Source organism: Euleptes europaea, chromosome 3, assembly GCF_029931775.1.
Source record: "Euleptes europaea isolate rEulEur1 chromosome 3, rEulEur1.hap1, whole genome shotgun sequence".
NCBI classification, from domain to species: Eukaryota; Metazoa; Chordata; class Lepidosauria; order Squamata; family Sphaerodactylidae; genus Euleptes; species Euleptes europaea.
The window spans coordinates 6897969-6925229 of NC_079314.1; the positions used below are offsets into that span (position 1 = coordinate 6897969).

At 46.5% G+C, this 27261-nt stretch overlaps 1 protein-coding gene across 1 annotated transcript; it reads left to right on the top strand.

Annotated features, from left to right (window-relative positions):
- The first annotated feature begins 2678 nt into the window (after positions 1-2678).
- Positions 2679-25241, top strand: FOXA3 (forkhead box A3). Its single transcript, XM_056847128.1, has 2 exons — positions 2679-2769; positions 23912-25241. The coding sequence occupies exons 1-2, from the start codon at positions 2698-2700 to the stop codon at positions 25097-25099; spliced, it is 1260 nt and encodes a 419-aa protein (XP_056703106.1). The 5' UTR covers positions 2679-2697; the 3' UTR covers positions 25100-25241.
- Positions 25242-27261: the final 2020 nt, after the last annotated feature.

A 27261-nucleotide genomic window follows, 5' to 3' on the forward strand; every position in this document is an offset into this window, starting at 1 on the left:
GCGCCGGGTCCGCCTCAAGTTTGACGGTGGCAGCAGCCGTCACAATTGGTTCAGCCGCTTGTTCCAAGAGTAGTAGGATCTCCTTGTGTTGGCCCAACAGCAGTTGGACCTGTTGAGCAAGGTCCGCAGAGGTCAGCTGCTGTTGATCCGACTTTGAACGGAGCAGCTCTGTGAGCGCTGTGGAATTGTCCTACTCCCTGCAGAGTTTTGATACACTTTTTATATTAAGGAGTTTTATTTAGGAGCTTTGTCTCCTGATACCGAACAGAGTTGCTGAGGAAGCCGCCGTTGCGGTGGTGAAAACGTCAAGTTAATCCAGACTGCGTTTCGACTACGACCTGACCTGTTCTGCTTTTTGCTTCTTATATTGTATGAAGTCCTTGGGACCTTTGCAAAGAGACTTAGACGTTCTCATTGAAGACTCCGTTGGGAGCAATATATTCTAGAATTGTATTGTGATGTTTGTCGTTGTTTCACTTTCTGCACTGATTTTTCACTTGCACTAAATTTGTGTTTGCATTCCAGTTGTTGTTTGGTACTTAATTTTTTTTTCTCGGTCACAATTGGTTCAGCCGTTTGTTCCAAGAGTAGTAGGATCTCCTTGTGTTGGCCCAACAGCGGTTGGGCCTGTTGAGCAAGGTCCGCAGAGGTCAGCTGCTGTTGCCGTGGTTGGCGGTAAGTCTATGAGGGCCAGGACTGTCCGGGCGGCAATGCTCTGTGCCTCCCGGTGGCATAAGGTGGGATCCGGAACAGTTTGCGGAACGTTTCCCTCCCGACCCCCCGCCATTGGGAAACAGGTCTCGAGCTCCCGGACTGGGGCCACCGACTCCCGTCGCGCCTCTCTGAGCGTAAGTTCAGACAACAACTGAGTTAGCAGAGCAAGGTCCTCTTGCGCCAACCGGGTCTCCTCCAGCAAAGTATCCAGCCCTAAAAGGCATCGCGGGCACATAGATCAGCGTCCTGGGTCCTCCAAGGGGTCGACGCTGCCAGGCGACGCCACTGATCAGTCACCAGCCCAACCAGCCGGGTGGCCTCCGCCTCCGTTCACAGTGCCTCCTCCAAGATGACATGCAGTAAGTTGGGGTCCTTGGGGAGCTCGTCCTGCTCCCCAATCCGAGGAGACGAGTGCCTAGGGCTCTAGCCAAGGTCAGCAAGTAAAGACAAGACTAGTGTCCTAATGTAAGCTCTAGCCCTGCAGCAGACCCATAAACAGATTCCAGCAGACGGCAAGTCCACGAAAGCAGTTTTATTGGTTATAATCAACAGGTTTCAGAAGCCATATTCAGAAGGACACTAGTAAGGGGCAAAGGCAAGGTGCAGGGCATATATGGAAAAGCAACAGGAGATAACTGGTAACCTAGGCGACCCCCCTCCCAGAGGCAGGAAGGAGCACTTGGCATTCTTGGCAATTCCCACAGTACGGGAACTTATGAAGACTAAACACGGGGCACAGATTTGCCTTGGACAGAAAAGCACAACAGCACCTGGGAGCAGAACAATCGCATTACCGCATACCATCCTCATGGCTTGCTCCTGACAGGCCTGGTGTGGAGAATTAAGCCCTGTGAGGAAAGGCTGAAGGAACTGGGTAGGCTTAGTGTGGAGAAGAGGTATGGGAAGGAGATTTTCTCCCATTTCCTGAAGGGCTGTCCTGTGGAAGAGGGCAGAGACTTGTTCTAGATCTAATGGGCTCAGGTTACAGGAGGGCAGAATTGGGCTGAACATTAGGAGAAACTTTCTGTTAGGCCTCTCTAGACGTTATCTATCTGAGCAGGGTAGTGGATGCACCTCTAGGGAGCATGTGTATAAATGCCTGTGCATGGCCACTAAGGTAACATGTACATATAACAGCTGACAAAAATATTTTTGGATTATAATAAAATGTCAAACAGCAGTTTTTCTTTAATATATCTTGAATCCAAAGAACAAACTCTGTCCCGGCTTTCAAATCGATGGAAGATTGCAGAGGCAGAGAAAAGGCCCATTGCATGCAGTGGAGGCTTTGGCTCATGGCAGTAGTTACAAACCTGTCCCTGTTTTCATGCACAAAACGGTGGTGGCAGTCAAGTGTGAATAACCAGAGTACCGTGCGCATTTTTGGTTGCTATACCCAATCTTTGCCAAGGCTCTTCTCCTCCACCAGGTGGCAGAGGTAACCCAGCTCCCCACTGCTCACCATGGGCCCAGGTAGGAACATTTTACTTGCCAGCCAGCGGGCGGAGTGTTGGGATAAGTGACTGGCTTTATAAAGACCTGGTTCTGGACACAGAGCCAGCCCTTCATACCCTGGGAGGCAAGCTGAGTGAGGACATCTCCCAGCTCTGGGTCCACGCAGCAGCAGTCGCAGAACGTGGCACAAAAAACCATCCCAACAAAAGTTGCAACAGACTTGGTGTCCGGATATAGGGTGAATTGTCTTGCTTCGTTCTGGGCTATGGAAGCCTGTTAACACCATTCATTTCTGAGCAGGCGTCTGCGCCCCAAAGACCACCACTCATTTTTGGGAAAGGTAGAAGAAGGCACCTCGCTTGGTTGACATTTGCTTTGACGGGTGAAGTCAATTTCAGGGGGGGAAAGACGTTATTTTTGAGACGGCAAACGCCCCCCACCCAATTTACCACCCACAAAAGAAAAGAGAATCCAGGATTTTGCTTTAAAATACATAGATTCCATTTTTTTCCTTCCCGGGATTTTGGAATGCTGGGCTCCGTCAAAATGGAATCGCATGACCTTTCTGAATGGAATTCATACTATAATGAACCCACAGAGGTAAGTCAACTGAGACAAAAAAATTGGAACCATTGTGTTTTCAGACGGTGTTAAAAGGAGCGATATTGATTGTGGGGTGTTGCATTTAACTTTTGATTGGGGTGTATAGAATCATATTAATTATGAGATTGCTTTGTTCAGTAATCAGTTCTGGTGGTGGTGTGGAAGCCTGTGCTTCCAGAAAATTGTGGCTAGCTTTGGGGACTTGGCGGGAAAGAAAGTCAGCGGTAACCATCAACAGACAGCAAGTGAAACTAGTTTATTCTCACAGATGAAAAACTGGTCAGGTTAGGAGTTAATTCTCATTGACTGTGGTAGCATTTGAGAATAGCCTTCCAGGATCAGAACATCTCTCTCAGCATTCTTTGATGGTCATTCCAGAGGGGTGACCTTGTGAGGCTGTAGCAGCAAAACATCAAGACTAACAAAATGTATTCCAACAGTTGCTTCTGTGAGTCAGCGCTCACATCTGCTGGAAAACAATTAGTTTAAGGTGCTGCTGGACTCATCTTCTATCAGCCCTGTGTCCCCAGAGGCCAAGCAGCAGCTCTGGGAGGCGGATGTGCTAGGAAGGCCTTCCTCCTTGGTTGCAGCATCTGGTATTCAGTGGTATACTGCTTATGAAAGTGGAGGTTTTATCCAGCTGTCAGGACCAAGAGCCAATACCACAGCTACCCTCCTGGAATTTGCACAATCGTTTTTTAAAATTTCTGCATTTAATAAACGTTTAGGAAACTTAACATACGGTTTTAAAAAATGCTCAAAAATGTATGCCCTGTTGGATCCTTGCATTTCAAATCAAGTTCAGTTTTTCACCAGCTCGCCACACCATCAGCCTTCTCTTATGCAGACACAACGTCGGTCTCCTTTTTAAAAAATCACCTTTGAATGCTGGTGCTATCAGGTCTTCCCAACTATTAGCAATAACCATATTGCTGTTGTTTGAAGACATGCCGATACTTCAGGATCCTATCCCCACACACATCGGTAGAAGCTAGAAAGAGACCCTAAGATTGGCTTCAGCTACAGCGTAACTAGTTGCAACTTCTGTAAGACGTAAACCTTTATAGCCAGACTCCATCCAATTAAGCACCCCCTTCCCCAGATTATGAGATTTGGCACAGGAACAGAGGATAATGCACACAATTACTTTTCACTGGAAATTTAGGGGCCATCCTGCAGGAAATCATTCCTATCTATTGGAGGGCTTGGGGGTTTGTTTTGGGGTTTTTTGCCCTGAACTGGGTATTGTGTCCAGCCAGGAGTAAAGGCAAATTACGGGCCTCTGTCATCTGAATGCAGTTTTTGCACAAAAGATGCCAGATCTCTGATGGCACCGCTTGGCATTATCGCATAACTAGAACTGCCCCAACACAGCCATTCTGGCTCCTGTGAATAGTTACTCCACAAGTATCTAAGGGAGGGCATGATAAAAATTTAGAAAATTATGAACCTTGTGGAGAAGGTGAAATGGACAGAAGTGTCTTACTCTCCTAATATTAGACTCATCAAAGGCTTAGCGCTAGGTTTGGCACTGACCAGAGGAAGTACTTCTTCACACAATTGTGTAATTAATGTGTGGGGTTTGTGCATGAGCGCTTGAGGCATTTCACACTGGGGAGGGAAGGAGTGACTTTTTAAAGAGGTCTGTTGCCCTCCCCCGCACAAACCCTAATCCCTCCCCTCACAGCACCTCCGTTGTCTGTCCAAGTAGCCCAGCAGTTCCTGTCCTGCACCTCTCTTTGGGCAAGCCTTTGCAGTAGAAATCAGGCTGGGTTTAAGATGACCCCTTGGCAGACCTGGGGGGGGGGCATAAAAGGGTGTCCACGTGTGTGCCTTTTGTTCTCTCATTGTGAGAAGTCTCTCCTTTATTTAGACCAAGACACCTGTACCGCTTGCTCAACAAATGCTCAGTGTGGTTAACAAAAACGTTTTACTCAATAGTAAATTGTCACTGTTCATATAAATGACAGCAACAATGATAATAAGGAGCGCTTGACAACATATACCCATCCATCCAAACCTTTATTGGCATAGAGACAATATTAACAATCATACAACATATACCCCACACATCACCTATGGAAAGCCATGTCAGTTAGAAAGGGGGACAGGATGCAGTGGCAGAGAAAGCCCTGGCCAGGTTCCACCTCCAACTAAAAGTGTTCTCTGCCCCAGATGTCGGGCCAGCAGCCCAAGGATTTGGTTTGGTATAAGGCGACTTCATATGCCCAACATCAAGACAACCCCCCCTCTGAGATCTATTTACCTAAATGCATACCTCGTTTGTCTTTGATAAGACAACACCCAAGGTTAGTTAAACATGCTTCCTGCCGAAAAGCATCTAACTGACATCTAGTGGCACAAAAGTTCTGTTTGAAGGGATCCCGTCTGGGTTGGCTCATTTACAAACCCAAGCTTGATTGGAGAGTCACTGAGAGGCCCAGCAATGGTTGGAGGGGGGTGCGCTTCCCACAAAAACACAAAAGTGCTGAACACTTCCCTGTCCATCCCTTCCTCACCAAAACTACTATTTAATTCTTTTTTAATAACTGGTTTTTCTTTCTGTGGGGCTCCATGAACAAAGGGACCCCATCGAGAAAAACAAATTATTGTATGTGGGGGTGAGCATGAAGTTTAGTTCCCCCCTCCCACCCATTCATGCTGTGAATTCATGTGCCCTTCCTCGCCTTTTATTTATCTCTCCTATTTATCTCTCCTATTTACGCAATCCCCACCCCTCCCCCTTTTGAGAGTATTGTTTTCCTTGTTCCTTCCTTCTGAATGGGTCCCCACCACTGGTCTGTGATTTGGTTTTAGGGTACCTTGGAAATTTTTCAGTGATTATGTGGTTTTAAATTGTAAATTGTTGGGTCTTTAATTGTATGAATCTGATATGAAAAGAGCGGCACACAAGCCAAATAAATAAATTAATAAATAGAGGGTTGGCTCCTGGGACCACCATATCTAGCTGCGTGGTCAGACTTCAACCCCAAACCCTGGCATCTCTAGGCCCTCTTGCAGCTGGCCGTGGGTTTCCTGCAGGACATACTCCTTCCACAGTATACTTGCACTCAGGAGGGGCTGGGGGGGGGCAAGCTTCCAGGGGCCACTGGGCCCACGGAGCCAGGCAAAGCATGCAGGTTGCTTTCCCAAGATGTTTGGGATGGGGATGGGTGGTCTCAGCAGGGCCGCCAAAGGATTCAGGGCTCAGGACAGTTCTGGGCACCCTGATGGCCCCAGGTTTGAAATTTCTGCCACTGAATGAAGGGCGGGCAGCTGTAGAGCAGGAGTTGTTTTACCGCCGTGCTGTTTTTGCCCTGAGTCGTAGAGCCACACATTGAAAAACTGGAAAGCTCATTCACCCACCCTACCCCGTTCCGCACAAGGAAGCCTCCTCAGTTTTCTGGACTGCGTCTGATTTTACAGGCCAAGGCTGGTTGCTAGCCTTGTAAAATGGGCTGTTTTCTAAAACAACGGGGCATAGGTGACGGTCGTTTCCAAATGACAGATTAGGTATGCCAGCTTCCAGGTGTGTCCTGGGGATCCCCCAGAATTACATCTGGTTTCCAGACTGTAGAGATAGGGTTGCCAACTTCCAGGTACTAGCTGGAGATCTCCTGCTATTACAATTGATCTCCAGCTGATAGCGATTAGTTCACCTGAAGAAAATGGTCGCTTTGGCAAGTGGACTTTATGGAATTGAAGTCCCTCCCCTCCCCAAAGCCCCGCCCTCCTCAGGCTCTGACCCCAAAACCTCCTGCTGGTGATGAAGAGGAACCTGGAAACCCTATATAGAGACTGGCTCCCTTGGAGAAAATGAATGCTTTGGAGGGTGGACTGTATGGCATTGTACCCCACTGAGGTCCCTGTCCTCCCCAGGCTCCACCCCCAAATCTCCAGGAGTTTCCCAACCTGGATATGGCAACCCTATCCCCCTCCATCCCCTGTCGGTGGCTGTGGGGATCTGGCAACCTTATGACAGGTTATGGGGAATATGTGTGTGTGGGGGGGCTAGCATAGGGCAAAAGGACTCCAATCCTGACCTCCCCTTCCACATATTAATTCTACCTAACCTAACTGACTTCATAGGGTTTATGCTAACTGGATTACAAACGTGGCAGCCTTGATATCTTCTAGATAAACCAACTTCCACAACTGCTTTTTATGACCTCTCCTCTTCCCTGCCTTAACGTCAACAGAGACGTCCGTGTTTTCTCTCTAGTTTAATTTCTGATCTGCTGCTATGGCTGGCTTCTATTTTTCACGTTGCTTTTTCAAACACCTCTCTGAAGAAGGAACTCTGACCTGGAGACATAAAATAAAATGAGCCTGCCATTGTCATGAACAGTTGTTCTACGGACGGCTGTTAGGCACATAAACTAGAGAGGGGATAGAGGAGGGCAAATTCTGACCCAGAGGCACCACCCTTTGAGCCCTTTTTTTGGCAGTGTCTGGCTGGTGAAATGATGCCTCAAAAAATCACTCCGTGGCAATTAAGAGCCGCACAGTGGGAAAGAGAACCATCTGTATGCTTTGAGAGGGCTCAAGTTCAACACCGCTTATGCCATTCCCAGTGCTGGATACAGGAAGAGCCAGCATCCAACTGGACCCTCCAAGTAGGGCACAGACTGAGATCAAGCCCTTGGGCTGAAAAAAAACTGCCCACTGCTTTACTGGAGCATCCATATTCAGAAGCCGTCTCCTTCGGATTTCTGGATCTGGGTGGGTGAAGTAGTAGTAGGGGAGTAGCTGTTTCCAACTTGGCTTGACCGCTTCAGAAGAAGAAGAGTTGGTTTTTATACCCCACTTTTCTCTACCGAAAGGCGTCTCAAAGCGGCTTACACATTCCTTCCCTTCCTCTCCCCACAACAGACACCTTGTGAGGTAGGTGAGGCTGAGAGAGCTCTGAGAGAACTGTGATTAGCCCAAGGTCACCCAGCAAGCAGCATGTGGAGTAGTGGGGAATCCAATCTGGTTCTCCAGATTAGAGTCTGCCCCTCTTAACCACTACATCACACTGCCCAGCTGGTCCAGTTTACAAATCCACAAACTTTAATCTCTCCCTGCAAGTCAATTTCTAATTGGTATTTCGTTCCCCCCCAAATAAATTGCTAAATGTTCCTACAGCAAACCCCCAGACACATGCATTCTGTTACCCTCAGGAAAATCATCATTGCCTCTGCAAGTACATAAGCATATGTGGGAATACGGCAGAAGAATAGTCAATTGTGTGTTGGCAGTTCTGTTAATGGGGGCTGTCTAAACATGGCTCTCCAATACTTGAGTACATCCCCCCACACAGACCTCTGTCTCCTTCCCTCCAGCCTTGTTAGACAGATGATTCTTTGAGGCCTCCAAAATCTAGATATATCCTTCAGGTGTGGCCAGTCTTGTCGTCTCCTCGCTGCCTGTACAGGAAATCCAATCCAGATTATCAAAGGGTGTGAATAATTTCTAAACTCCTTCTGTGCTTCTGAAAGCACTGCCGTTTGAGAAGACCCCTGACTTGATAATTTTTGATTCAGTAGCACAGATAAAGCAATCTGGATTGCCTCATAACTTGCAATGACAAATTTTGACTCACCCACAATCTTCAGAGACTCCTCAAGCTGGAGTCGCTTTTCTGAGTAAAACATCTGCATTTATAAATAAAATTTAAATAAAAAACAGGATTGAGATTAGTAACTGGCTTCAAGTTACTGTTAAGATAGACATGCTAAATACCAGATCCTGGAGGAAAGGGGAGAGATCTTACAAGATCTTACCCCCTTTTTCACAAAACCTGCAACTTAGTGTTAGATGGAACAGCCAGCCTTAGTATTTTCTTGTTTCATTTCTTATTCCCTTAACACACCAGAACCAGAATAGCCTACGGAAACAAACAAGAGTGCCCTTTAACTTTGGACGTCACCAGTTGATTGATTGATTGACATCACCAATTAAAATTGGCTCCGGGCCAATTAGTAATATCCTGGTGGCAACCTAGCTCCGCCCTGACCTGGATGGCCCAGGCTAGCCTGATCTCGTCAGATCTCAGAAGCTAAGCAGGGTCAGCCCTGGTTAGTATTTGGATGGGAGACCACCAAGGAAGTCCAGGGTTGCTGTGCAGAGGAAGGCACTGGCAAACCACCTCTGTTAGTCTCTTGCCATGAAAACCCCAAAAGGGGTCGCCATAAGTCGGCTGCGACTTGACGGCACTTTACACACACACACACAACCTAGCTCCATTAAGAATCATCGGGATTTTGCCATTGCTTTATATGAGAGTAGAATTTCACCAAGAGCTTAATTGATTAATTTACTGATTCACAAGATTTTCACTTGCAGCCTTACAAACAATGGTTTGAGTAGATGTTGTCAGGAATTACAAGTTTCAATTCACTCCTCCTTCCTTGGAGGTTAATGAATTTTATTGTATTGCTGAAGATTTTATGATTGCACTGGTTTCTATGTGAGTCAGTTAAAAGAGCTTAATAAGTAACCGTGCTGTCTGTGTAGCTAATGACATTTTCATTCTGGCCGTTTAAGAATTCTGTGCAAGTGAGAAGCTTGCATTTGATTTCACACACAAACCATGAATCTGTTAAAAGACCCCTTTCCCCCATAGTCTCCTGTGATGTCAAGCATTTGCTGGGACCCTTAGATTAGCAGAGAATCCTCCTCTGTAACCCAACTGCCATGCTGCCATTCTGATTTTGCATGAGGCACATGAGAAAGTCAGAAGTTGCACAAAAGAATTCTTGGCTCTTCCAAGATAAGGCACCCCTGCCTGAAAGGCCCTACAAGTGTGTAGCCGGCTCCAGTGCTAGAAACAACAGAGATCTGCAGGAGGGCCTATCTTGGCCTTAGGAGGAAGATCTTTGAATTATCGGGTCATTCAGTTTTCAAACAGTGGGACCATCCAGTGTGCTTACGTGCGAGAACACCTGTGTTATGAAAAGGGCCAGGGGACACGCCTAGCGCTGACGAATCCTTGCGTACATGACCCACACAGAGGCTTAGATATCAGTCTGTTTAATGGGTGGATCTAGAAAAACGACAGTCTTGACAAAGGTTACATTGAAGTTCTCACAGTGGTTGAAACTTCTTAAAAAGTTCATGAGATGTACAATGAGTAGGGTTACCAACTGGCCTGGAGAAACATGTTCTGTCCCTTCAATAGACGCTTAATAGGATGTCATTTACCAGGTGGTGTTATTTATCTCCATATCATGAAAAGCTTCAACTGCCCATTTCCACACATTAAGCCTCCATTAAAGGAACAGGATATTTTTCTTCAGGCAAACTGGCAACCCTAATGACGACAGTAGAGAGCCCGAAAACCATGGAACCAGCAAGGAACCAGCCTTCTAAAAACAGTCCCAGTGGAAGTTTCAGATTTCTTAAGCTCGAGTGTTTGACGCAAAGTATCACTATGGGGATATAAAAGGTGGAATTTAGGACACCCATATCGTACTATATCTTGATTGCTAGAAAAGTCCATCTTAAAAGTAGGGCTAGATAATTGGGGGAGGGGGTTGCACATATGACCAGCTATTTATTCAACCAGCCACCCAAGTTCTGAGACAAACAGCACAAACAATTCCTCTTAACTTGTAATCCTGACAATATAGACTGTGAAACACTATCAGACACTGGTCCACTCCAGCATGGTGTAGTGGTAAAGAGTGGAGGACTCTAATCTGGTGAACTGGGTTGGTTTCCCCACTCCTACACATGAAGCCTGCTGGGTGACCTTGGGCCAGTCACAGTTCTCTCAAAACTCTCTCCACCTCAACTACCTCACAAGGTGTCTGTTGTGGGGAGAGGAAAGGAAGATGATTTGAGACACCTTCAAAAGATAGAGAAAATTGGGGCATAAAAACCAACTCTTATTCCTCTTCAATCTTGGTACACAGTTTGATTTTGAAACGTAAGGACACTTCAGTTATGCTTAACATTGAAAAATTTCAATAAGCTTAGAGATAACAAAACAGTTCTTGTTTGCCTTTTTGTACATGGCGTGAATAAATCCCAGTGGTCAGATCCTGGTGTGCAAATGTACCATCTTAACAAGGGTAAATAACATACACAAATTGGGCATCAAAGTCATGAAACGGGCTGCAAATACAATTTAAAAATAAGGGATCTAATAGACAGTAAGGTACCGCTGATATTGTGCTTTTAGAAAGCACTTAAATTCATACAGAGATTAATTAGAAACAATATTAACTTAAATCATTTGAGCACAGTCCTTTTCCAGGATGACTTGGTAGACATTATCTGCTGGGTATGAACACAATCATGCCATGTACAATTTCATTTTAACAGCTGTCAGGTCGCTGCAGAGAACCAGCGTGGTGTGGTGGTTAAAAGTGGTGGTTTGGAGCGGTGTACTCTAATCTGGAGAACCAGGTTTGATTCCCCACTCCTCCACATGAGTGGGGGATGCTAATCTGGTGAACCGGGTTGGTTTCCCCATTCCTGCACATGAAGCCAGCTGGGTGACCTTGGGTTAGTCACAGCTCTCTTAGAGCTCTCTCAGCCCCACCACACCTCTGTTGTGGGGAGGGGAAGGGAAGGTGATTGTAAGCCGGTTTGATTCTTCCTTAAGTGGTAGAGAAAGTTGGCACATAAAAACCAACTCTTCTTCTCCTTCTGGCGACCCCATAAGGTTTTCAAGGCAAGAGAGGTTCAGAGGTGGCTTGCCATTGCCTGCCTCTGCCTAGAGACCCTGGACTTCCTTGGTGGTTGTCATCCAAGTACTCACCAGGGCCAACCTTGCTTCTCTTCCAAAATCTTACGAGATCAGGCTAACCTGGGCTATCCTTGTCAGAGCAACAGCAATGAACAGGCAACAGTAATTCATTGTTTAAGTATGCAAACCTCTAGAATACTTTCAAATGTGGTTTTGTTCCTTTGTGCAGTAATATTTACTAACATATTTGCTATCTGTTGCAACAAAAGATATTGAAAAATTGGAGGTCTTTCCCCACTCATCATTTATTCATTGATTTACTTTGTTTAGAGTAACCCTAAACTGAAACGTTACTTAACGAAGATACATCTGCTGTCTGCTTAAAAGGTGGAGCGCTCTGAAGTGAGCCGAATCCCAGATGTGGCCCCAGCTGCTTTTATGGGCCCTTGAGCCATTTAACAACCTTTTAGTTAGCCCACTATCTGGTGCAGTAACAAGCAGAGTTGGCACTTGTATCCCGCCTTCAGACAACGCAACCTTTTCTCTTTCCCCTAGTGGCCCGATCTCTCATCCTCTGGGCTGTTCAGAGTTGGCCCCAATTTTCCCAGGCAGGAAAATCAACTTAATTTTAGCACCTTCTGTGGTCTTCGTGGAATGGAGCAAACAGAAACCTGCTGAGCAGGATGTACACTTTGTCCAGGAACCAACTGGTGTCTTTCAGTGGGTGGCAAGAACAGGATATGGTTGGGGGGGGGGGACTTTGGGCTCCTCCGATGCCAAGGCACAACTCTGCAAAATTCCAGGCTATGCCAGAGCTGGGACTGGGGATAATAACAACAATAATAAATAATCTGGCATAAGCAAAAGAAGCCCTTCTCAGTTCTGTGGAGTTCACAATCTGTGTTTTTCCAATAATGCATGGAGCAACAGAGGGTGGAGAGGAGAGGGCCGAAAGAAGCAAAGGCATCACAAGATGATATGAATTACACGGACCTGGACTCCAGCTTCCAGCTTTTCAGTTGGGAATAATGAATAAACAGGGTCCATCGAAGGTCTCATGGAAACAAGCTGGTTTTGTGAGGAAGTTCAATGAAGAGTGGGAGCTCCTGTCAGGGGTATGGACATCTACCCTGAAATTAATTTCCAGCTTTTTGACATAAGGGCGGCCGTGTTTTTCCCTACTGCTGGTCTGCCTTGCAAGCGTTCTGATGAGTCCTGGAAGACAGATCAGAGGAACGGCTGGCTTTTATGCTGTTTAAAGAGCGCTAGGTTGGGATGGCAGCTCGAAGACTGAAATCTGGGAGGTCCCCAGTTCGAACCTCCCCTCTGCTAGAAAGTCATCAGGTGGCTTTAAGGGAAGCTGCTCTCTCGGGGCCCCAGCTTCAATACTGGGTCATGCTGCAGAGTTGTTGTAAGAACTGCTACAAGATGCTGCGTACAAAGTGTTTCGAACACTGGTAGACCTATATAAATGCCAAAAGTTGTTACTAAATGGAAAGGCCTGGTGGTTTGTCTATTAGTTCTGTTTCGCAAGGAAGAAACAGAACTGCAAACCAGATGTGCAATCAGCACTAACTATACTATACTGAAGAAGTGAGCTGTGGCTCACGAAAGCTCACACCCTGCCAGAAATTTTGTTAGTCTTTACTGGACTCTTGCTTTTTTCTATACTAGTTAAGTTTGCGATACATCCATTTCAAGATGAACTGTAGACCTTGGGGCTTTTCTATCACAATCTGAAACACCTTTCCCCTTCCATCCCCTTCCTATTTGTTTCCTGCTGAACATCCAGTCTGATGAATAGCTCTGGAGAACTCAAAAGCTTTCTGGCTATTTTAAGATTTCTTAATGAGTACCATTAAGAGCCAGAGTGGTGTAGTGGTTAAGAGCGGTGGTTTGGAGTGGTGGACTCAGAACTGGAGAACCGGGGTTGATTCTCCACTCCTCCACATGAGCGGCGGAGGCTAATCTGGTGAATGGGATTTGTTTCCCCACTCCTACACATGAAGCCAGCTGGGTGACCTTGGGCTAGTCCCAGCTCTCTCAGCCCCACCTACCTCACAGGGTGTCTGTCTGTTGTGGGGAGGGGAAGGGAAGGTGATTGTAAGCAGGTTTGAGTCTTCCTTAGGCAGTAGAGAAAATCGGCATATAAAAACCAACTCTTCTTTTCTTCTTCTTCTTCTTCTTCATGAAAAGGGATTATTCTACCAGTACTTTTGGGTTTTGTCTGTGGAACAGCACAGCTCCCTGCAGTGTTAGGGGTGCTGTCTAGACTCCAGGCTAATTATTCCAGAATAAATAGGCATGAGGTAGACAAAACACCTAATTATGAACTGTCAGCCACTCCCAAATGGATGTTCTCCACGCAATTGTTTTAGGGATCACTGAGAATGTGGACAGGCATCATTTAAAACTATCAATTTTTTATTCTACCCTAAATCATGAAAGCTTCAGCTGGAATAAAAACTTGCTAGGTTGTGTCAGGTGCCACAAGACTCCTGTTTATTCTTCCTGACCCAGACTAACACAGCTCTTCCTTCTGGAATTGCTTTCCAATGAATTTACACTACATATTCAAAAATTACTGGTGAGAATTAGAAACCCCCCTCCCACTTCATAAGTATATATTTTATGTGTGGGTAGAAGTCCATATTTTTTGTGTGGATACAGCAGGCTAGGTTTCAAATATAGAAAGAGTTAACTTGCCACACTATCTGGGCTCTTGTGCTTTTAACAGAAGTTATGAATGCAGAAATATAGCAAGTGAAGCTTTTCCTGTGATTATCTCTGTCCCTGCTTGATTTCGTTGTATAAAGGTACTTTTACAAACACAGAAGTGGGGCAGTTTAAAAGAAAAAAAGTTATATCCTTAGGAAGCCAACCATACTGCCAACTGAAACAAAGAGTACAGATGTATACTGCTTGTATTGGTCCATATCCATTCCGTCTTCACTTTGCCTACTCTTTTCTCTCCATTGCTTTCCCCCTCCCGACCACTATCTAAGTCAGGGCGGGCAAACTTTTCAGCCTGAGCACTACATCTGGATTGGTACCTACTCTGGAGGTCTCCAGGTTGCATGATGGCTCTTAATGGCCCCTGAGCTTTTTTAATCGTTAACGGACTGTTATGTTTCATGTCCTTGAAACCTGGTGTTAACTGCCTTGAGTCTGAGGAGATAGGCGGGATATAAGTGTTGGACACCAATAAATAAAAATGCTTCAGTCTAGCAGGTCCAGCACTTCTGACAAATGGTTACACAGCTTGAGGCCTGGCTGAGAAAGCTCCCATGAACCAGATGTGGCCCCAAGGCCATGGTTTACTATCCTCTGAGTTGAGGGCAGAGGTCCAGTTGTTGTGTTGTTTTTGTGTTGTTTTACAAAAGTAGCCAGGGAAAGGGGGATTTTGAGCAGAGAAGTGGCAGAGGGAGGGAATATGCAGTCCTTTCCTGCCCTGAATCGCCACATGGCTTTCTCTGCCACAGAGTTCAAAATGTGCATTTATAGTAGGGGGACAAGCTACATGCGTGTGCAGGTGGGGGGAGAGATTTGGAGTGAAGAAATGGTAGTTGACAAAAGAGATGAGCATCTCCATACCACAAACACATTGATTTTCTCCCCTGCCCCAGAAGCAAGCATTTCTTACAAGCTATCCATGCCACATTTGAGCATAACACAGGTTTGCAAATGGTGGATCGTCCCATCCTGTGAGGCATAGTACCCTTAAAGGGGGGGGGCACAAAATTCCATGGAGGGAAAGGATCTTGAGGTAAATGGCCTTTCCCATTGCCCCCTGCTGTTAGGCAAGCTAATATGATTTTGTGTGCTTTTGACTGCATGAGGTTGGCAAGTGAATGTGCGCACGTATATCAAAGACATCCTGATCTACTTCCCTGCCAGTGCTGGGCCTTGGGTTGCCAACTTCCAGGTGGTGGCTGGAGATCTCCCGCTACTACAACTGATCTCCAGGTGACAGAGATCAGTTCCCCTGGAGAAAATGGCCACTTTGGAAGGTGGACGCTATGGCATGATACACTGTTGAAGTCCCTTCCCAAACCCCGCCCTCCTCAGGCTCCACCCAGCAAATCTCCAGGTATTTCCCAACCCAGAGCTGGCAACCCTAACTACCGGTAGGCCCCACATCTGCATTGCCTTGCTTACGATAGCAACCACAGTTGCACGTAAGAACTGCCGAACCCTTATGGGAAACAGATTATTGGTGGCCCTTTGGGGGACAGCAGAGACCACAAAGTAGAGGGCATTCAGGAAAGATGCCATGGAGTATCTGGCAGTTGGTGAGCTCCTCAGGACAGTGTCCTGCCTTTTCTTCAGAGGACTCTATAAAGATGTACGTACACACAGACCAGTAGTGGAATAACAAATTTGTGTCTAATTTGTCAAGCCCCTCGAATTTATTTATTTATTTAAAACATTTTTATGCATTTAAAAGTGTAAAATGATTCAATAAAAACATAAGCATACAACACCAGAATCAGGGAGGAGTGCCAAGAACTACAGTTGCCAATTCTGGGCAGGGAAATTCTTGGAGACTTGGGGGCAGAGTCTGGAGAGGGCAGAATTTGGGGAAGAGAAGGAGTTCAGGAGGGATGTGATTCTACAAAGTCCACCCTCCAAAGCTGACGTTTCCTCCAGAGGAACTGATCTCTGTCATCTGGAAATCAGTTGGCAACCCTACCAATAACTATAATTGGGGGTGTGCCATACAAACCAAAAAAAGGAGACGAAGCACTTTCCAAAGACTGAAAACCAGTAGTCCCTACCATAACAGTCTGGTCACCCACACAGGAGAATGAAGAGCAAACTGCACCACTTGAGATAAGTAGGGGATGGGTTCCAGGTTCAGAATTCTTTGCGTGAAAAATTTCCTACGCATAGCAAACTGGCTCTGCAGGGAGAAAGGTTCCACACCACCCCTTTTTTCTTGTTGTACCCCTTTGCTATATGCAGGGAGCTTTTAACAGAGGGGAGCGTCAGTTACAAATGTGATTCACCAGACACAATCTGTTCTGTTCCCTCTTTTCCCTATATGTGTGAACCCTCCAGCCTAAGAAAATATTCAGCATGCAGAAGCAGGGACCAGCCAAATGTCTACTGTACTTACTGGCTGTTAACTACCAAATCAATAAATTATTATTTCATTATTTCAGTTTTACTTAATTTGGTGTTACAACATACAATCTGTCAGCAGAACTGGGTTTTGCAAAAGGGTCCTATCTCTTCATTTGCATGGGGGTGGGGGGAGGCTGACTCAACAGTTTCCCAACCAAAGGGGGTGGACATGATGTTTCCTCTGTTGCTCTTTCAAAGGTCTTCTTGCGCACGGCCAGGGTATCAGAGAGCCCTCTGGCCTTTTGGGAAAGGACCAGCCAGGACTGAGTGCCAGGCAACCCCCCCATGCAAACAACAGATTCTAATGTCCAAGGCTGCCTGTCTGGGGGAGGGGAGATGGCCCTGGTCTGGCTTGCACAACCTGAGTGTCTGCTGGCTGTTTGGAAAGGATTTGAAGCTATCTGGGAGATGAGAGAGGCCATGGAAAAACTAAATCCCCTACACTCTTGAGATGCAGTTTGAGCTGATTTGTCCCCCAGACTTGCAAAATCTGCTGTGGAAAATGCCACGTGACATCACTGACAGATTGGCAGGCCGGAGGAGGTGGAGGTGGGCTCTCAACCCTCTGCACAGACAGGAAGGGGCAACTTTTCCAGAAAAGGGATTCTGGCTGTGGTCCAACCTTCATTCTGGCAGAGAAGAAACCTCTGGAAAGACAGAGGGCCCGAGGCCACCTAGAGAAGGCATTGCTTTGTAGGGGTTTGAACGAAGATCTTGCCAGTCTAGCTCTAAAGCCTAAAACATACACGCATTGTAAAGTGTGCAGGAATGCCTGTGAGGCCATCAGAACCTGATAAATCGCATCTAAAACAGCCTTTCTGTTTTACCATGTATGTTCTGAGGATGAGCTGAACCATGATGTAAGGGGCATGTATACATTTGGTCCAATTCATTGCCCATTGCTGAGAGCCAGCGTGGGGTAGTGGTTAGGAGCGGCGGACTCTAATCTGGAGAACCAGGTTTGATTCCCCACACCTCCACATGAAGCCTGCTGGGTGACCTTGGGCCAGTCACAGTTCTCTCTGAACTCTCTCCGCTCTCAGCCCCATCTATCTCACAAGGTGCCTGTTGTGGTGAGAAGAAAGGATTGTGATTGTAAGCTGCTTTGAGACTCTTTAGTAAGCTGCTTTGAAACTCTTCTTTTCTAATCTAACACAAAACTATGAAACTTCATGTGTAAGTCTCAAGACCCTTGTCTTCCATCTAAAAGCAAAAAAACAAGTTTCTAGCCCACAGGACTGCCAAAAAATATGTTTAGAGTCAGCGAAGTTATCTTGCTCAACTGCTGGAAAGAGGGAAGCCCCGAAATTATTTTCTCAAAGTACAATTAGCCAATCAACGCAGCTATGCAGACTGGCATGCCCAAGGCACCAATTCACACTTGACATGGCAGTCATGTTTGCCAAACACACACTGGTGTTTGCCGTAACAAGCACCATAATTTGTGTAGTGCAGATGAGGGCAGGCACCAAAAAGCCACAGCCAGTTGAGATTCCTCTATCTTTACTGTGCCCCCCTTCCACAAATGCACATCTGGTCCATTGCTAACACGTCTTTTGTTCACTTCATTGCATCTTGTAGGAAAAGTCTCTCCCTGGCTTGCCTCCAAAGGCTTCTGTTCCATCTAGAGGTGGGGGCAAAAGTTTCCTGTTGCCCCCCCCCTGGGAACATCTGGCTATTAACCTCCAGTCCTGTGACAAGGAATTTTAAGAGCGACCCTGAAGTAGCTCACTTTAATCCAAGATAACCTAGGAGGGTTCAAAAGCCATCTTGCTTTCCACAAGACAATAGGAAGCTGACCTTGCTTCACAGCAGGCTAATCTTCTTGCACTCTAAAAAGGATTTACAGCCGTGTTTGGGCCACAGGAAAACAAGTTGCAGGACACACCCAAGGCAAGTCTAGAGCGGATTGAGGAGGATGGGTCAGGCCGAGAGATCTGTTACGTGAACATGGGATGCTCCCTTTAGGCTGAATCAGACCTTTGGACTATGCAAAGCTCAGTTCCCCCAACCTTTCCAGGCAAGTGTGCCACAAGCCAGTTAACTTTAGTGCCCATTACAGGAGATGATGTTTCCCGCCCTTTGTGTGGGGGTGCCATTTTGCCTCTGGCTTGCCGAACTGTCAGACTTCTCTCTACGAATGCAGACCGCAGCTGCAGAGCAGGGGGATTGGATCATGCCCCCCACCTCACCCCCCAGGTTGTTTATCAGTGTGTTTGTCAGTGAGAGCCAGTGTGGTGTAGTGGTTAAAAGCCTCAGATTAGTATCTGGGAGACCCAGGTTCAAATCCCACTCATGCTGTGGGAAGCTTGCTGGGTGACCTTGGGCCAGTCACACTCTCTCAGCCTAACCTACCTCACAGGGTTGTTGTGAGGATAAAACGGAGGAGAGCAGAAGGATGTAAGCTGCTTTGGGTCCCCATTGGGGAGAAAGGCAGGGTGTTACTAAATTGAATGGATAAAAATAAATAAAATAAACAGGGATTTAAAAGACATCAAAGAGTTCTGGCTGGGAATCACCAATGTCTCGGCATGCCCTCAAGATAGCAGGGCAAGAGAGTCATGGTTAGGAGGCGGTACCTCTGTGCCACAGCCTAGCCCTGCCTGCAAGGGGAACCTATGCCATAAGCTGGTGGCCCTCGGCCAATCAGGCAGAAGCTCCTGAGAGTTTCAGGCAGGCGAAATGAAATCTCTTGAACTGGAGATGCCACGGGTTACACCTGGGATTCTGCGCAGAAAAAACATGTGCCCGCCTACTGAACTACTCGTGGGGCACTGGAAGGCTAGCAGCCGCACAAAGCCTGTTCAGGCGACCAGTTCCTCAGGCTGGGAATACAAATTTACATGCAACCATCTCATATTGTGGAAGTTTCTCCTGTTTCAGAGAAAGAAGCCACAGCCCACATGTCTGGATTTTTAATCTTTCCTACAATTAGCAGCACGCCTTTCGCACATTGCAACAAACTCTGTCCTGAAACCAACCAGATTCTTTGCGGGGCGCTGTCTTCCAGACGTTCTGGAGCTATCACATGCCTTGATGTCAGCATAATATTGGCCAACAACACCGTCACAGGGTTGTTTTTGATGACATGTTGCTACAACAGTCAACACACTTATTTCTAAATGCTGGTCTTGTCAGGACCCTTACTTTTGGCAAGGAAATTGCATCTTTCTAGGACTTAACCCACAATGGCTAGAGGCAGGCAAAATAGTCTCCTGACCATGGTTTAGAGGAAAGCCTGGAGTGCCTCTGGGGCAAATATTCTCTTCCCTCTTCCCAGCATGGTGCAGTGGTTTGGAGCAGTGGACTGGGGATCCGGGTTCGATTACCCACTCCTCCATATGAGCAGCAGACTCTGGTGAACTGGGTTGGTTTCCCCACTCCTCCACACGAAGCCTGCTGGGTGACCTTGGGCTAGTCACAGTCTCTCAGCCCCACCTACCTCACAAGGTGTCTGTTGTGGGGAGAGGAAGGGAAGGCGATTGTAAGCCAGTTTGAGTCTCCTTAAATTAGAGGAAACCAGGGTACAAAAACCAACTCTTCTTCTTCTCCTGCCCAGACATTCCTCTGCCCTTTCTGACACTATTATTATTATTATTATTATTTAGACTTCAACCACACCTTTCCCAACCAAGGTCGGGCTCAAGGTGGCTGAGCCAAGTATGGTTGGCATTATGTCTACACAGGCATTTTCACTGCACATAGCCCAAATCACAGTCTGCAAATGTGCTTCTAACTAAAGCAGCGACTGTTTAATGCAAACAGTGAAACACAGCTGGTGTGCAAGGGGGAAGAAGAGAGGAGGAAGGAGGAACTGGTGACTACCATGGTTAGGAGACTCAGCAATACTGGCTGCCCCAGCCCAAATTCTATCACCAGGATTCATTGCTTTCATGCTGCCAAACCAAAGGACTTGCCCCACACACAATTGCAAAGGGGTATCTGTGTCAGACTGTTATAGCGAAATAAAAGTCCAGTGGCACCTTTAAGATGAACATTTATTTCAAGCGGAGATTTCATGAGTTCCAGCTACAGCCAACCAATCAACTCTAGACTTGTATTTCTCAAACGGCAGCCCAAAATGCTACACAGCACACCACTTTCAAACACCTAGGACATTTCAAACACAGTGTGGAGTAATGGTTAGAGTTTTGGACTAGGACTGGGGAGGAAAGTTCAAATCCCCACATTGATCTTGGAGCTCGCGCCTCTCTCTCTCTCTCTCTCTCTCTCTCTCTCTCTCTCTCTCTCTCTCTCTCTCTCTGTCTAACCTGTTGTGAAGGTAGAGGAGGAGAGAACTAGTCTGAGCTCCGTGGGGGAAGGGTGGGGGGGAAATGCAGTAAGCAGATAGCTTATGATATGGATGGGCTGCAAAGACAACACACAAAAGGTCCCTTTGGTCATGCAAATAAGTCTGGGCCCACCTAAAGGACCAGTGTCTATTCCCATTGATACAAGGAGAGTGTAGTCAAAATGATTTGCTTTAGATACTAGCATTTGGGAAACTTGCCCCCTCTGATCTTCCTGTACCTTGTGCACACGCACGCACGCACGCAAGCACACACACACACACATTGTATGTGTGTAAAGTGTTATCAAGTCGCAGCTGACATGACAACCCTGTAGGGTCTTCAGTGCAGAGGTGGTTTGCCATTGCCTGCCTCTGCAAAGCAACCCTGGACTTCCTTGATTGTCCTTCCATCCAAGTGCCAACCCTTCTGAGATCTACAAGATCAGGTTAGCCTGGGCCATCCAGGTCAGCCCCTCCATTACCTGACTCTAGGGATGCCAGCCTCCAGGTGGGACCTGGGAATCCCCTGGAATTACAACTCAACTTTAGTCTACAGAGATCAGTTCCCCTGGAGAAAACAGCTGTTTTGGAGGGTGAACTCTACATCACTATACCCACACTGAGGTTCCTCCCCTCCTCAAACCCCACCCTCCCCAGGCTTCACCCCCAAATCTCCAGGAGTTTCCCAACGTGGATCTGGCAACCCTACCTGACACTAATGATGGAGATTCTTGTACACACTTGCAGGCAACATCTTCCTCGGGAGGTCTTCTCGATCTTTGGCATTAAGGAGAGGACTGGAACAGAACATTTCTGCTCCCCTTTTAAAACCTCAGGCAGGGAACTAGGGTGCTAGTTCTCTGGAAAAGCGGCATGCACAGAGAACAAATAACAAAGATCTCCCAAAAGGCTAAGAAGTTTATTGTGGCAGAAACTTTTGTAAGTCAGAGCTCACCTGCAACAGATGCATTCTCCAGAAAAATAACCTCAAAGGGAGATTCTGCCATGAAATTGCTGAATTAGAACTCTCTGCCTGAGAAGTTAACAAGGACCAGGGATTCCTAGGACATTAGCTAGCTTAGAAAAATGAGAGAAACCAGATTATCACTGATTACTGCTATTGTGAATGGTCTCAGTGCTTTTCTTTATTGGGTTATATCTGGTTATATCTCACCCTATACTTCATTTCCCCAGATCAGACTGGGACACTGAGGCAGTGAGGAAATTGTCATTACCCGAAATCTGACATGGGTCAGTGACATGAGTCAGCATTCCGCCCACCCAGGGGTTGGTGGGCACGGAAGGCTCATGAGAAGACAATGAGACTGGCACCCATTCCTAGCATGGTGTGAAACCCAGAGCACTAGAAGGGACTTCCAAAGGGTGGTAAATCAGTGGAGCAGGTTTCCAACTCCACCACCCTTAACTGTTAAGGCTGGTCACTAACATGGGTTACGTAAGGATGCCAGACAAAAATGTGCATGGATTTATTCAGGCGGAATGAATGAAAACAAGGCAGAGCAGCACAGTGGCTACTGGGCAATCACAGGTCCATATCTCAGATGGCCTGAGGAAAACCCCTTTAATTCCACCTCAAAAACCTTTCCCCTCAATTAGCAATATGGAGAATCTTTAAACCACAACAGTTCCAACTTTCCCAACTAACAGTTCCAACTACAGTTCCAACTCTTTTTTGTACCAGAATTCATGTATTTTACTTTATATCTATGGAGCTCAGGCTCAGCAACAGCCCTCTGAGGAAGGATGAGGCCAAGAAAGAATGCCTTCGGCCACCCAACTTGTTTCATGGCTGGGAGGGAATTTGAATCTGAATTGAATCTCTCACATCCTCTCCTGACCCTCTAGGTAGCCTCTGCAGGCATGCCTTGTACCCTTAACAGAACCCCATTCAAATCCTTTGGTCATTCATACCAGGCCTCTCCGTCTGGTTTAGTAACAGACGCAGCCTTTATGGTAAATGAGGCCAATGGCACCAAGCCCATTGATTAGTATCACTCATCCTTTGGCAGCAAGACACCACTTATCAATCAGGATCAATAGCCTTGCCAATTAAGTCCCTATCTTATGCAAATAGCAGGCACTCCTTCTCTGCCCTGAAGCAACCAGTTCTGAGCACATAAACATGGGTAAAAGAAGACAAGGATAGCACCCAAAAGGGGAGATCACAACTCACACACAGAGAGACACTCTGGAAGGCAAGGCGGCTTTCAGAAACTTGGCAGCTGAAAAGTCCTATCTATTGGAGAAGGCAGGAGGAGGCAAGATGGCGACAGATGAAGGATATACTGGAGAAACTGTTAGCTTTCCTCCTGTGTGGAATGGCGGTGACCAGGGAGGTGTGGAAACTTCCAGGGAGAAGTCACCATACATATTATACTATCTTGGATTCCCTCAGAGGAAGCTCTTCAGAAGTTTCTGCTGAGGAAGAACCCTCAAATTCCTTCAAAATTTCCTCAAAGCAACATTTCACCAGCAACTCTTCTTCAATTTGTGCCTCATCTCTTTACCGGTTTCCCAGTTCCTCCCTTTTATTTATTTCCCAGTGAAAAAAATGGCTACCTTTCCTCTATGTTGTGTGAATCAAGGACTGTCCACTCCTCTTTCCTTGTGTTTCTACAGGGGGGGTGGGAAACAGTGTTCTGTCCTTTTATGATCTCTTCCAGAAAAATGGCCGCCCTTCGTGGTCCATTCTTCTACCAGTTCCCCTATTGGGACAGTGTTGGGGCTTTCCTTTGTTCCTCTATGAGTCAACTAAGTGGTCAATCCAGTCTGTTTTCCTTCCCTAAATTTTGGGATCAGCAGTCATTACCACCTTTTTCACGAAAGGGCTCCATGCCTCTAACAGCTACATAACCAGTGGGGATACCTTTCCTTGTTGTTGTATGTGAATGGTAGGGAAAGCTTCTTTTATTAATTCCCACAGGGTGTGTAACTATGAAAAACACAGAACTCCTGGTTTATTTTTCCTTTACATAATCATGGAACATAAATCTACTGACACTCTCTTGCTTTGTTTCCCTCAGGTATTTCCAACTGTGAGCACCATGACGTCCAGCTTGGGACCTATGAACCCTATTAATTCCTACGTGACGTTGAACCCTCTCAGTTCCCCCGGATCTATGAATATGACTTACCCAAACAGTGGCTTGAATAGCCCTTCTCTGACTGGGCTGACCAATGCTAGCAGTCCAATGGGCCTCTCTTCAGTATCATCTCCGGTCAGTCCAGTATTGACTCCACTGGGGGCTCAGGCACCCTCACTCAATTCGCTGTCACCCTACCAGAATGTCAGCCAGTCAATGGCTCCACTCAGCTACTCACCTTCTAGCATCAACAGGCCCAAAGAGATCAGCAAGTCCTACCGGCGCACACTGACCCATGCCAAGCCGCCGTACTCTTACATCTCTCTCATCACTATGGCAATTCAGCAGGCCCCGAGTAAAATGCTGACCCTCAACGAGATATACCAGTGGATCATGGACCTCTTCCCCTACTACCGTGAAAATCAGCAACGTTGGCAGAACTCCATCCGCCACTCTCTTTCCTTTAACGACTGCTTCGTCAAGGTGGCCCGTTCCCCTGACAAGCCGGGCAAAGGTTCCTACTGGGCCCTCCATCCAAACTCGGGAAACATGTTTGAGAATGGCTGCTACCTGAGGCGTCAGAAGCGTTTCAAAATTGAGGACAAGACCAAGAAACCTAGTTCCAAAGCTTCCAACACCCAAGAGCAGCCCCCCAAGATTTCTGAGGGTCTTCAGGAAGGCCAGAGCCCCAACCCAAGTTCAGAAGGTGCCGAATCAGGTCACTCGGACACCTCCCATGGGTCTGAGGAGCAGAGGGGTTTGATTCAGCTAGATTGCTCAGGTGCACGGGGATCATCCCCCATATCTGAGGCCTCCCCAGCCCCCATCTCCCAGTCTATGAACAGCCACTACTTCTCCACATCCATTACCAGCCTGGACCTTCCAAGTGATCTCAAAATGGACCCTCAGTTCAACTTCAACCACCCTTTTTCCATCACCAACCTGATGTCCACAGAGCAGAGTCACAAGATTGACCTGAAATCCTATGAGCAGACAATGGCATTCAATGGTTACAACTCCCCACACTCAGTGGAAAGCAAACATACCTATGAGACATCCACTTCGCTCAGTGAGACTGGCTCTTACTACCAGAGCCTGTACAGCCGTTCCCTGCTCAATGCCTCGTAAGGCTCAATGCCCTATTATAATGCAAGAAAGGAGGAGGCCAAAGAGATCTTTACCTCCTGCCACAATTACCCGCAAGACCATCAATGAGATATTCCCACTCATTGCCAAGGACCAAATACAGATAGGGCAGTCGAAAGGAGTACACAGCCAAAGGGCCGGTCTGTCAAGACTCTGATGAATCAATGTGCTTTCCAGATCAATATTTCTACACAGAACTCAACAGCCCATTGAAGAGGTTACATTCCTATGAATTCACTTACCTGTAACGACCAGGAGCCCTGACCTGGATAGCTCAAGCTAGCCCAATCTCGTCAGATCTCAGAAGCTAAGCAGGGTCGGCCCTGGTTAGTATTTGGAAGGGAGACCTCCAAGGAATACCAGGGGCGTGATGTGGAGGCAGGCAACGGCAAAACTCCTCTGAATGTCTCTTGCCTTGAAAACCCTAATGGGTTGCCATAAATCAGCTGTGATTTGACAGCACTTTCCACCACCGCAGCCACCATAATGACCAGGGAACAGGAAGGAAGATAAATGCCAGTCCTTGCTGCGGTCAACCAACGGCCGGTTGGGTAAAGATGGCCATTGATTTGTCTTTGCTTCGACATCTTCCAGCAGTTGGGACTGTTGCTGGCATGAGTTCTCCTAGTGCAAATGCTACCGTTTCAAAATGGCGGACTGCAGTCTGAATTCTACCGTTACAAAAGATGCTCAGAATCCCCAAGGATGGAGATATTGATGTATATGTCAAAAAGGACATAAGAAAGGAAATTTCACAGTGAGGACTGTGCTCAGTCGAGGAGCTGTGACTTTCCGATGATGTTACAATCAATGGTTGAATTGTTGTCTTGGGATTCTCAAACCCACCCATTTAGGTCAGAATTGTACGTGGCAGGACTCCATTGTTACACACACAAAGGGGTTTGGTTACACCAAAGACAATTTAGGCCTCAGACTGAAGAAGAGCAGGGACAACATATTTCGGATTTTTTAAAAGCGGCTTTATATTTAAATATTTGTGTTTTCTGTTGGGAAAAGGGGTAAGAGTTGATTTAATATATCATACATTAGAGCAGATTTAGGAGGTGTCTTTGTTGCAGTGGGGTTTTTTGTATTAATGATTATTAAAAACAAAATCACATGTAGTTTTTGTTTTCCCAGCAAGAGTTTACAAATCTGGTAGCATCATTTCACAGGACTCCTGATTCCCAATAGCATACTTTTATTCAAAAATTTTTTAACTCTGAGTTGAAATGACAGGGACACATCAATCAGATCAAATCTCCCATATTCAAACCGAACTTTACCATTATTTATTTGTGTATTTATATTTTTAAAATTCTACCCCACCCCTCAGCCCAAAGGCGCTCCCAAAGGTTCATGATGATACAGTAACATAAATAAATGACCTCACCAAAAACTTCAAGCAGAAGGAATCTAAAACAAGACAGCGGTACCAACAGCAATTCAGCTAAACTTCATAACAGTCCCCACAAAACCATATAATAAGCATATAAACAAATCACCCTAAATTACCCCAAACAGAATAGCAGTGCAGGAAACCAACCTGACCATGCAACAGACGAATTAACTAACTGACCAAATATAGCAGTAAAACCACAGATAAAACAACTAAATAAACCACAGTGAGCCAAATGCCAAGGTGAACAATTATTATTTTTTACCTGTTGCTGGAAATTCATGAAGTCTGGCACCAGGTGAGTCCCTGGGAGAAGAGCGTACCACGGTGGGGGCCATGACTGGAAAGGCCCTGCTTCTCACAGCGAGCCAGGTGAACGGGTGCCCCGATCACGTTCTTTTTTTAAAAATGGTGCCATCCAGAGGACATTAGGCACATTTACAACAGCACCCAAATTTCCTCTGGGTGGCACCATAAAATCGAATGGTAAAATGGTAATTTGCCTAGCCCAACAATGTCTCCCCCCATCCCGAAGTGCGAGGAGAGCTAACATCCTTGGTGGGTGATAGACATGAAATAAATGCCCAGCCCCTCTCTAAGAGCTTATGAAGACAAGCAGCGTCAGGGCTCTTTGTCGTCTGGAAATCAGCTGTAATTCCGGGAGATCTCCAGGCCCCATCTGGAGGTTAGCAACGCTACTGAGGGCGCGAGGCCTAGACCGTTGCCTAGCAACCATGGCCTATAA

Bases quoted from the DNA above. Each gene is read 5' to 3' on its own strand.
- FOXA3 (XM_056847128.1), top strand. From the start codon at position 2,698: ATGCTGGGCTCCGTCAAAATGGAATCGCATGACCTTTCTGAATGGAAT. The intron at 2,770-23,911 runs GTAAGTCAACTG...TGTTTCCCTCAG, and splicing joins ACTATAATGAACCCACAGAG to GTATTTCCAACTGTGAGCAC.